At 34.9% G+C, this 12,687-nt stretch overlaps 1 protein-coding gene across 2 annotated transcripts; it reads left to right on the top strand.

The window, feature by feature from the left end:
• The first annotated feature begins 1,497 nt into the window (after positions 1–1,497).
• LOC133519709 (cytochrome P450 4d2-like) lies at positions 1,498–12,023 on the top strand. Of its 2 annotated transcripts, XM_061853768.1 has the most exons (10): positions 1,501–1,771; positions 6,870–6,959; positions 7,272–7,382; positions 7,913–8,098; positions 8,527–8,723; positions 8,949–9,012; positions 9,309–9,492; positions 10,071–10,222; positions 10,692–10,868; positions 11,786–12,023. In XM_061853768.1, the coding sequence occupies exons 1-10, from the start codon at positions 1,615–1,617 to the stop codon at positions 11,962–11,964; spliced, it is 1,497 nt and encodes a 498-aa protein (XP_061709752.1). In that variant the 5' UTR covers positions 1,501–1,614; the 3' UTR covers positions 11,965–12,023. The 2 variants fall into 2 exon arrangements, with proteins under 2 accessions (XP_061709753.1, XP_061709752.1); XM_061853769.1 differs by lacking the exon at positions 7,913–8,098 and having other exon boundaries at positions 1,498–1,771.
• Positions 12,024–12,687: the final 664 nt, after the last annotated feature.

Here is a 12,687-nt window from a genome sequence, read left to right as displayed (position 1 = left end):
TGTACGCCTGCAACTCCAGAGACCATAAACCAAAATAGAAAAAATTCTCAAATCATTGAAATACTTTACTGTATTAGTCCAAGCATATTTTGACCTAGCATTACACCTGCATTTACAACAAGCGCCAACGGCAGGCACGTGAACTTTATGGCAATACATAAAAGTAAACAAACAGTTTATAATACGGTTGCTATCCAAATTTAATATCACAAGGCTTCATCCACAGCATTGTAGCCCCTCAAAATAGACGCATCCAGCTTCTGTAAACATCGCATGAAACATAATATCCTGCCTCAACCCGGTGAAAATCAATGCTATCATGTATGGGTATGTAAATGCTGTCAGAGGCGTGCTGTTGCTTGGCCTTCCCATACAACTAGACGGTACAGACATACCTTTTGTGGATTGTGCTAGGAATCTGAGCTTGTACATGGATTCAGGTATTAAATTTCGAGAATCATATAAATTTCAAAAGAAAAACTGATATGTAGAAACAAAAATGGTTGTATTAAATAAATGAATTCCTCAGTGATGTAGAATGCTAGTTGAATCTTTAATTTTGACACGATTTAATTATTGCGACACAGTCTACGGCCCGTGTATATTACGGAAAAGTAGTCAGCGTATACAAAAAGTTCAGCATTTATCTCCCCACGAATGAAATCCCCCCACCTGTGCACGAGGCTACACTAACTTTTCAGTTTTCAGTTTAGCACCAATTTTTGGAAGCCTTAGATATTTTTCTATAGTTTATACTTTATAGACGGTGTTCACGAGGAGCCCGAAAGATTTTAACAGACCTGATCAGACTAAAATTTCAGAGTTTATATCAATTTAAAAAAAACACATTATTGTTTTTACTTAGTGCAAAACGCCTTTTGGATGTTGCCACTATGGGGCTTAGTCTAAATATTTTTATTGATAGATGTCAAAAAGTGACAAGTAACACGATGCCAAAACTATGATTTACGAAAAAATTTAAATTTCACTTTAAACGACAGTTTTACCAATAGAACTTTTTATATACCTACATACAAAAAATCGAAAACTCAAAATAAAATAAAAATGCCTAAATTAACCTATTTGTTTTCCTTATTTGGCCTCATAAATGCGTGGTTAACATATTTTGGGTTCCTCGAGTACTGTGTATACAGTCACACGTTTCCTCGTAACTGGTTCATAGTAATAAGGATCTTTTTGTGCGAACGGTATCATGACAATGACACGCATGGTTACGAGTTCAGAGTTAAGTGCAATTTATGCGCAGTCTGATGTGCGCGTGAGACAGTCAACACTGAAAGTTAATAAAAAAATCTTAGTAAAAGAATTAGATTTCAAAGTTTACGCTTTCAGGACGTGAAGTAATATTTTTAATGAACATTGACGAAATTACTTATTTGTGAATACAATAAATAAAACTTCGAAAAAAGATATATATTTAAAAGTGTGCTTTTAAATAAATAAATGACAAATATTATAAGTAAATGAAATTAATACTATTTCTCAAATATGTGGTTGAAATAATACTTAAATCTGCATTAATAAATAGTGTAGCTTGAAAAATTATAATGAGTTTTAATTGACTTTTTGGAACCTAATGCACTTTAGTTAACAATGTTTTGGTTGCTAATGTTAGTGGCCTGTTTAGTGTGGGTGTTCTACAGTCGACTTGGGAATCGTAAGATTGTGGAACTGTCCAGAAAACTACCAGGGGATGTACCATCATGGCCCATCCTTGGACATGCTTATTTACTGCGAGGCAGTGATGAAGGTATTTATAAGTATTCTTGTATTTTTTACACTAATGTAATTTTGTGTATACGCTTGAAAAAGGTAGAGCTTTGAAAAGCCCTATGTACCTAAATTTGTTCATGGTAACTAATGGCAACGGAATTTAATTCTCACATAATTATAATAAGTTTTTGGCAAAAATTTCATTTTTGGTACAAGCTTTTATCGCTGACTGTACTTTTCTTTCCACAGGCAACTAATACTCATCGAGCAAATCCTAAAAACCCCAAACACAATTAGGTTGCGTTGTTTTACCACCTCTTGTCTCCATCATCAGATCAGCTCGATGGTGCCATAATATTGCATTGTCACCCGACTTACATATGTATGCAAATTTTCAGTTCAAACGGAAACCGGGAAGTGGATCAAATTTAACTTACAAGATTTGATTACTAAACAGACAACGGTCAGGTGAAAGTAAATAAAAGCTTGTAATAATAATAAAAACGGACACAAATTACTAGTTAAATTATACAGTCAGTATAGAAAAATAGTCACAGCCAAAGTGACTTAATTATATCGCAACATTTATTCTTCCTTTGATAGCAATATATTTGGCCACTTTGGATGTGTATGTGAGAGGTTGTCGTCGAGATTCAAGATGGCGAATACGTCTCGAGAATTTTTTTTTTTTTTGTGTTTTGCTCATTAATGTTATTTAAAGTGTAAATATTGATAGCTCATTATGCAATGAACTAACGTAGAACTGTGCAGCTAATGAAAAACTAATCTTGAAACGTGTTAACCATGTTTTAATCAACGCCCGGCAATCCATCGTGGTTTTTAGTAAAGTCCAGCTATCTCTTTACTAAAAGCAACAAATCATCAAAGATTTGATGGAGGCCATATTTTAAAAGAAGAAGAAGAAGGTATGTGAGAGACTCAATTGACAGTAGCTGAAAGTAGAAGTTTTTACTAATTACTGTAGCATTAATCAAATACAGAAAAGTTTTAGGTCTTAATCTACTTTTGGAACGAAGTTCCTTGTCGGACGGTTGGCGGATGGGGTATTGGGGTGTAGGCGTAAAAAAAGTGTACAATTTTTTCGTCACGAAAACCCGTCACGACCCGTCTTATTATTTCCAAAAACTTATTTGATTGACTAAGCGACTGTGAAGCGCGAGCTGAGCGTATCAGTTTTAGCTTGTACAAAACCTGTTTTCCTATGTTTAGTGGCTCTCCCTGTCTGAAAATTGCATTTTTGAACTGGTTTGGGAAATTTTGTGAACAGATTCGATAACTATTATTTTGATAATATAACACTATTATCAATAATAATATACTTCATTCCAACCGAGTGTTCCACGACACTCACGCATTTTTTATTCCTTACTTACTTACATTTTGGCCTGACAAACGGCGCGGCGTCATCAACCGCTTGTTGTCAAATGTTTTTATCAAGCGCGGCACAATGGTGATTATATTACTTATACTACGAGTATATTGGCCGGAAGAATTATTAATGAGATGAAATGAAAATCTTACGAAAAGTAAAAATGTCAGATTCTAAGAAAAAGTTGAGCCAAATTGAGTTTTGATTAGCGTTTCCTATCAACTTGCTTTGTTACTGGACTGAAAAGCTCTCTATTAATCACGATTATATAAAATACTATTTTGGTAATTCAAAATTGTATCAAGTTTGCAAAAGTAGAAGGTAACATCATTTCATTTACCTTTTCTTAACTTACTATTTATAATACTAGAATTACCTACCTATTTCTTTACAATTATGTGTTTGGTGAAAATAAAATAAGATTTATAAACCTAGCACCAATCATCGTGAAATAATTCATAAATTGAATTCTTTCATCTTCCTTTGTATACAATAAAATTAATCGCCAAAATCTAAATAAATACCAAAATACATATTAGTTTTGCGGTCACTGCAGTGAACTGACATGTAATCAATTTAAGATTGCGACATCCGATCCGACATACGATCAAGACATTTTACCACATTAACCGAGTTGTTGAAGGCCAGTTGCGGGCAGAAAACGGGTCTTGCATCCAAATTACTCAGTGTCAAGGACGCATTTAGAATTTATTTTATATAAACTTTATTGGCGTTATTTTTATTTTTCATAAAAATAAATTATTAAATTTAACGTTTTTTTCCCTTTTCAATTGAAACATTTAAACCAGTCAGTAGTATCTTAAGTATAGACTACATATTTATGTATTAATGAATGCCGTAACACATACATACGTGCTTTGCTAAAAAGGGTAGTTCTTGTAATAATGGCATAGCCGAATATATTTATAACTGACTATATTTATATTTGGATATATTTACACCTTCGTTCGTGTGGATTTTTATGTTAGGTGTTGTAATGTAATCCATTGCAGCATAAATAAAAGTCGGGTTAATAGTTTGACAATACGTGAAATTTATCAAACACGGAACAATAAAGTCCTACTAATTTTAAGTCCCTTTCTTTCAAAATTCTGTCAACCCTTTGATGGAAGAATTTTCAATATTTATATATGTTGGCCTCTTATTTGAAGCAACTTTTTCAGCTCCATTTTAACTCACTTCTCAAGAACTCCGAATTTATAATTGTAGTATTAAAAAATCTTCTTTCGAAGTTTCAAGTAGTTAGCCTGTACCCATTCAAAAGTTTATTCCCTTTTGAAGTCACTAACGGTTGTTTTATTTTTCAGAATCATCTTATTATTACTTAATGTTCGATAGGTACACAGCCTATTCCAAAAATTCAGCTTTCTAGGTCAAGCGGTTTGGGCTGGGCCTTGGTTCAAGTCAGCCAGAACTTTTACGTTTCCTGAAGAAAAACAGAACAACATAATATCAGTTTATATGGATTAGGTACTTTTTTTATTTTTTAAACAGAAGACTCACTAGTTTATGGCCCTGTAAGTACGTATTCTTCTCTCACTCTCACAGAGAGTAAGCGTCAGCGAGATGAAAGTTCGTGCCCGGGAGCGCGGATATACTAACCCCCTTATTCATAAACGTGTACTAAAGTTACGATGCCGTTAATCATCATTTGTCCCTTTCCGACGTATTGGTATGATGGAAAGGAACACATGATGATTAGCGGCATCGTAACTTTAGTACACGTTTATGAATAAGGGGGTTAATGTTTTATTTATTTTTTTATAAATAAAAATATCAATACGTTTCATCAAACATGATATTGCCGATTTTAAGAACGATTTTTAATATTTTCCGCTTTTATTCAAAAATTGTTTCTAATACTTCAAGTGCATTTTAAACCTATGATCGTGTTTTTTTTCTATTGATCGAAAGTTAAAAACTCAGGATTGGCATCAATACAGTCTCTCGTGAAAGGCCTCAAGGTTGCTAATAAAATATATAGCAGCTGTATTGTGATCCAAATAAGCGCTCCAACTTGGCGTTAAAATGTATGTGACCTATCAACATGCCTCTTAATAATGACCATATAAATCACAGTTTACGAAAAGTTCAGACACATAATGTATCCTTAACACTGTATATTGTGGATGCAAGACCAGGAGACCTACTCGAAATTTTAAAATGTTAACTTTGTTTTTATAGATTTGATACGAACTTGACACGACTCGATGAGCACGCGCTCGTGCTTTTTAATACGGTGTGATGCGGAGAGATGAAAGTCATGTGACGAGAAAGATATTACGAATTAATGTGGAGGGAAGTAATGGCCGAGGATGACGGGCGAGAGAGAGGGAAGGAAGAAAAAGACCTGCGCCGACCCCAAATGAATGGGATAAGGGCAAGCGAATGGTAATGACAATGATGAAGATGTACCTGCTGCGAGCCGTGTCATGTTTGTTTGTATCATAATATTATGGGAATAACGTAAATAAATATTATGGGACAATCTTACACACATCGACTTAGCCCACAGTAAGCTCAATAAGGCTTGTGATGTGGGTACTAGACGACGATATATATAATATTAGATAGATAAAATAATTCTTATTATAATTATGTTTACAAAAGAAATGTAAAAATACTTATGAGTAATAAAGATTACTTTACAGATTTTTTTGACGACCCGTCTGGCCTAGTGGGTAGTGACCCTGGTCCCGGGTTCAAATCACAGTAGGTAAGGGCATTTATGTGTGTGATGAATAGAGATATTTAACCCATGTAGATGAAAAATATACATATATACTCGTAACATCTCAGGATGAAATATCATATTATCAAAAACAAGTTGAGATGTTAAAACTTAAAATATACTTCTCGCTTCCAACTTCAACATTGAACTTCAATAAATCGATTAATATCGCAAAATGTCTTGATGGTATCTCAAATTCCGTGTTAATTTGCAGCAGTGACCGCAAACAGAACCTTGAAGTACTTTGATATTTCCTTTAATATGGGACATTATTTGGTTGGTAAAGTAAGGCGTGCGTCATCTTCAATGAATTAATTTAAGGTCAGATAATGTTCCATATAAAATATTATTTGCGATTTTATGATAAACATACTTTTATAGTATAAATTTGATATTATTATGACATTTCCTCACTTTGTCATTGCAAATGGCATGCAGACTTAGCTTGATCCGACTCTAATATAGAACGTAGGTGCAATAAGCATGTGCGTTATTAAATGAAAAAAAAAAACCGTAAAGTCTATGCGGAAAGTGAAGAGTCGTGAAATGTATGGGGCCAAACACATTCCACGACTCTTCTGTTTCCGAACAGACATTAATACAACTCCAGGCTCATTTTCAACATCCATAGATAGGTCCTATGGATAATATTTATCAGGTCAAAAGAACCTATTAATTTACTTATTTCCTTTTTACAAGTCGTAAACCTCTTATTCCTTACAACCACCCAATGATAGCTCAAAGGCTCCAACTCCAACTATGGTCCAAATTTAACTCAAATATTAACGTTCAAGTGTGACTTTCATTTACATTTCGTAGAGCCAAGGCTACATATTTTTATAAATAGAAGAAAAATCAAATAAAATCACAATAGACATTGGTATTCATAATTATGTAGGTAACGTTTTGAACTTGTGGAAGTTAGAAGTTGTAGAACTGGACTACCACCCAACAGTTTTTACGATACCTAAAATATGATTATGGCGATTTCAGATCAAATGAAGGTGTTCCAGATGTCCGGACGATTGACGATCAATCGCGGGGGACTGGCGTCCTACTGGGTAGCCAACCGACTCTACATCAGTAAGACTTAGCTTATAATCTTGTTCGAATTTCATTAACCTGCTATTTAATAATGTTAACATTCCGAATGAAGTTTATCCATTAATTATAAGAGGGCAACATTTTTGTGCATATTTTAATAAATCTAAATTGTTGAATATTCAAAATTTCTTCTGAAAACATGCGGAATAACAAATGACGCATTTGAACAATAATTGAAGCACGTTGATAGATAATTGAAGTCTCATAAAGAGATATTTGCAATTTTTCTTACATTTTAAAGATAAACATCAATTTTATCACATAATCCATTGATTTATTTTTTTGTTTCAGTGGTAGCGGATCCATTAGCTGCCGAGGTGATTCTCAAAAATTGCTTGAACAAAGACTACGTCATGAAGTTCATGCAGTTTCTTGTTGGAAACGGGAGCATTTACGCACCAGGTATTTAAAGATAGGTTCAGGCCATAGGACGCTTCATAAGTTACTTTGATGATCCCGTATAGACAATAATTTATGTGTCAACTAGACAGATGCTAGTATGGAAAGTTTAGAAGGAGATCTAACATAATCCTGTAATAACTATCGGCTAATGTTTTTTTGAATAATTCTGAACAAGTATAATAACTAAAGACGATGAACAAGAATAAAAAGATAGAAGGTGTGTTCCTGCATCAACTCGCAACAATCAACAGATATACGGCGATTATGTGACCGCATGCACTTCACGCTATACCTAGCTTTATTATGAGGATATCTTAAGAGATTCCGTTATGCGTACAATTTTTTAATGCACCATAGAAGTTCCATTTAACTGATGTGTAAATACAAATTCCAACTAACTTATACCTATAAGTATATATACCTATATTGGATGCTAGTTCGCAGGCTTTAACGTCTTTCTCTGTTGCCATATGTATAATCTATCAGCAGTCACACGAGAAGTACGAAAACAAATATTATAAAATTTCCAGTATCAATATGGCGTCCTCGGAGAAAGCTTATAGCTCCTACATTCGGCATGAAGAACCTGAACCGGTTTGTGGAAGTATTCGCTAGGCAGAGCGCAGTAATGGTAGACCAGATCGGATCCTCTGCTGGCCGGGGTACCTTCTCCATATGGAAGTTCCTCACCACTTACACTTTTGACGCTGTTTGTGGTACGTTAGGATTACAATACGTTTATTAACTTGAAATACTACTTTATAAAGGCTCTGTTCTTTTTGATTAGGATTTTATTTAATAGATATTCTATGGACGATGCCTAAGGTATTTATGCCCGGATCATCTAACCAAACTCTTTGTATTCCATTAATGGAGTTTTTATCATTGAATACCTAGCTGTAAATAAAACATCTTACTATAACAATAGTAATGTATGTAAGTAAGCACTATAATTATGTTAAAATCATGTTTTATGTTTTAACTTTCGAAATTCTAAAAACTGCTCCAATTTATAAATACTCAAAATGTTAAACCATTTAAGTTGGTTTCTACTGTTTAGGGGCAAGAGAGTTCGTGACAATTACATTCAATGGTCGTATTGCCATGGTGTTTTACTTACCCCACGTAACCTTTGATTTTCCAGAAACGACATTAGGCGTTCAAATGAGAGCTCAGCTTAGTCCCAACCAAGCATTTTTAGACGCCCTGGACGAGATTACGCAACTAGTAGCCACCCGCATGGTGCAGCCCTGGCTCTATACTGACTGCGTGTATAGTCTTCTTCCCCAGTACAGGCGAGCCGAGAAGTGCCGGAGGCTGATGTATGAGTTTGTAGAACAGGTGAGACATAGATTTAATTTTAAAATTTACCTTGAACCGCACTTCCGATTGTCAAAGATTCAAACGGACACGTCTACTTTTTGTGGCTTCTTTAGCCGGCCGTACGCTTGTCATTGATGATGATTATAATAAAACAAGGATTTAGCCGGGCTTTGGTTTGATTTTAGTGTTTTGACCCTAAGTTTAGCATGATCACTTATAATTTTTAATTCATTTATTTTTCAGGTCATAAAGACAAAGAGAATAGAAATGGAACAGAGAGCTAAGACAAATTCACAGCAAAACCCAGGTACTTAACGGATTTTTTGTAAATGTAATCAGATATTTTATGATTCCGTAGTAAAATTAAGAGCTCTCTTGATATGTCTGCCCTTTACTGTATCTAAAGACTGTTATAGTTACCGTCGCTCTAGTACCAGTGTCCCCATACCCATTCTAAAAACCCGTTTCAGATAGTTATCAGAACCCGTTTCAGAAAAAAGTAGATACATAAAACCAAAAAAAACCTATTCTTGTTCACTTCAAATAATAGTACTCGCGTATGTGAGCCGTTTAAAAACATGCAGTAATTTGGACATGTTACAGAAGTATTCAGCCCACAATCGTTCCTCGAGATGCTTCTAGAATCTTCTGAGCTGACTGATCATGAGCTCGCGGAAGAAGCGCTTGTGATCAGTGTCGCCGGAACGGATACTTCTGCTGTTGCCGCTTCATTCGCCGTTCTCATGCTGTCGAGGCATCCAGAGGTCCAGCATAGAGTATATGAAGAGTAAGTCTTGTATATTTTTAAGGGCAAAATAAACCCAGCTTGTTTTGTGGTATTAAGATTTGAAATGACGTACAACTTAGAAGAGATATGCTCAGCAGTGAGCGATAAAGGGGTGATATGATGATGATTAAGTTTTGATTCTTTAGGCTGTTATGTGAAGTGTGTGGTGGTGGTATGGGAAATACAAACGATGACAACGCTTAGAAAAAATGTGAACTTGAGGAGTGGGACGAAATCTTATCCTATTTGACAGCTGTCTACTATCAAGTAACTATTCTGTCCCATGATCGTCAATGCGGTACCAGGTACGCTGCACATACTCATCGTAAATATAGCGAACCTTTTGGAATATGTAATCACGTACATCAAGTAGGTACGGGCAAAATATAAACAGTTTGTCACTAAGACAATAATCAAATATTTAAGTATGTATTTGAAAACGAAACCGGACGTGTAAAAAAAATCACGTCCGGCTTAGTTCTAAAGTGTAATAAGCATTTGTAATTCCTAAAAGAGATAAAGTTTTAAAAACCTGTTTTAAACCAATAATGTAACAAACATTTGTTCGGTATCTTTAGGTTGTGTGAAGTACTCGGAGACTCAAACAGAGATGTGACGGCTGAAGATCTTCCAAGACTGAAGTACTTAGAAGCTGTGATCAAGGAGACACTGCGGCTATACCCACCTGTGCCGATCATAGTGCGATCTGTCGAGCAAGACATTGACTTACGTAAGTTGAAAGAAGAACATCGTGTGACTAAATACTATTAGCAGAAACGTTAGCTGCTTTATATGTGGCTTTAACTAGAAAAAAATGGCTTCCTGCTAAGATGGCTTCCTGCATTGCTGGGCTGTACCCCCCGGTGCCGATTATAGTGTGATCTGCGAGCATGACACTGACCTACGTAAGTTGAAACAAGAACACCATGTGACGAAATACATTTAAGTGCCTATACCGTTATCTGAGTGTTCTGTAGCTCTAGCAAGAATGACATCCTGTTAAGATTGCTTCTTGCATTACTGCATCGATGCATCACCTTCACTATGAATAGAACCTGATACTTTCGAAACCGTCTCTTAAATTGAGGTTATTTTGTCCCCATCAGGAGTTAACGCGGTATCTGTTCTGCCTTAACTGTTAAAGTCTCTTCCTGAATCACAATATAAATAAGTTAAAAACTATCAACCGATTTTTACAGCCTCCGGTCTCACCCTGGTGAAAGGAGTTGGAATAGTCATCAACATCTGGGCGACGCACCGTAACCCTCGTTACTGGGGCTCAGACGCGGACCTATTCAAGCCAGAGCGCTTTCTGGAGCCACTCATGCATCCAGCGCAGTTCATCCCCTTTAGCTATGGCTTAAGGAACTGCCTAGGTAAGAAACAATCACTTAAAGACATAGCCAAGGCCTCTTATGTAAGCGGACATAAAGTCTGTGGCAATTTATTATAAATTACGATACTCGCGCTTCAGGGGCTCATACGCGGATCGGTTCCGACTGCTTCGACATGTTCAAGCAGTTCAAGTAATTTTAGTCTCTTCGATTAAATCATGCCTGACTTCGTACAATGCTTAAATATAACATGTCACCGTGATGCGATACAGATTTGTCAGTGTCAAAAGTGACATTCTTTCATCCACTAACGTCACTTTTAACACTGACAGATTGGAATCGTATCGCTGTAACATTTTATAACCATAGTTCGAATTAGCCCGCTAGTAATTGCTGGCCTCGTGTTGATACATGCAATTTACGCCCATGTAATATCATTGCCACTCTCGTCCAGCAAGCTCTCGTAATTTTACGACCATTCCTCTTGTCTCATTATTATCATATGATTATCATTGCCGAAAGAAAACTAACATCTGTTCAGCGTTAAGTACCTAGTTCAATATATTATAACCGCTCACAGCTAAATTAAAAGTTTTTATTTATTTATGATTACTAGATTATCCAAAGTTAGTTATTAACAGCCTAATTAAATAGACCGTACAGTGCCATAATTAGTGTTCCATTATGTGATGATAATAATTATTTTGCATTCTACCTGTCGCTTCAAATGATAGGCGCTGTAACAGTTCATTCAAGACTCTTTGGTTTAAAATACAATCAAAGAAATATTATGTTCTTACCGTAATTTAATCAATCAAAATGTTACATTCCTAAATAACATAATGTGCTCAAGTTCCAAAATATCCTGTACATATAAAAATGAACTGCCGTAAGGGATCATTCGAGGCGAAAGGTATAGCTCATAATTTTCCTCCGTCAAGGATACTGTCTATTTCCAGGTTACCAATACGCCATGATGTCCATCAAAACGGTTCTAGCCAGTCTCTTTCGCAAGTACCGCGCTCTGCCACCAGAGAGCGCAGACCAGAACACCCTCAAGGAACCTTTAAGAGTCAAGTTCGATATCATGATGAAGGACGTTCATAAATTCCAAATACAATTAAACAGTAGATTTTAAAATCTTCATACAATATTCTCAAAGAACTCTCTCTTAGTTAGTAGTAAGAACTCAAAATTAATAGTTTTCAATTGTGAATTAGTCAAATATTTCAATTGTGATTACGATGTTCAAATTCCGATTTTCGTGGAACTTTCGTGTCACCTACTTTAAAATGTCTATTATAAAATATACATTAAGTATATTATAGTAATTTAAATAAGTAGATAATAACGAGAATAGCATAACAAAAAGAAAATTCCAACCATGTTAATTAGGTAATAACAATTAGTCTACCGCGCCATCTCTACGAATTCGTAGGAACCTGTTAAGTACGAGTACCTAGTTAGTTTCTAGACTGTTGTGGTGTAATGTTATAAAGTGTAGTCACAGTCCAGTTTTTTCACAAAACTTGTTCTAGATGGCGCTTATTTCAGAAATTAAAATATAGAATGAATATTCTAATTTAGTTATTTTCTATCTCAATAAAAGTGATAGATATGAAATTATTAATAATAAAACTTTTTATTAATGGATTTAGATTTAATTTATTTCTTTTATTATAATATTAAATTACAATATAAATTATTTCAAGCTAATCTATTTGAATTTATATTATGGTCGTCAACTATTTATTGTATACAATGTCAAGACAGAAAAATCATCAAATACCAAAATTCATCACAATGTCAAATAAATATTGGGAAGTTTATTATACAATGTCAAATTAAATAACTATGGAAA

This window comes from Cydia pomonella, chromosome 7 (assembly GCF_033807575.1).
Source record: "Cydia pomonella isolate Wapato2018A chromosome 7, ilCydPomo1, whole genome shotgun sequence".
Lineage (NCBI taxonomy): Eukaryota > Metazoa > Arthropoda > Insecta > Lepidoptera > Tortricidae > Cydia > Cydia pomonella.
This window is presented reverse-complemented; position numbering and strand designations above follow the sequence as displayed.

What these genes read in the sequence shown, in the direction of transcription:
- LOC133519709 (XM_061853768.1), top strand. Translation starts at nt 1,615, where the DNA reads ATGTTTTGGTTGCTAATGTTAGTGGCCTGTTTAGTGTGGGTGTTCTAC. An exon ending in AAATTCACAGCAAAACCCAG is followed by an intron (nt 9,013 to 9,308) that starts GTACTTAACGGA and finishes GACATGTTACAG; the next exon opens with AAGTATTCAGCCCACAATCG. An exon ending in TGGCTTAAGGAACTGCCTAG is followed by an intron (nt 10,869 to 11,785) that starts GTAAGAAACAAT and finishes GTCTATTTCCAG; the next exon opens with GTTACCAATACGCCATGATG.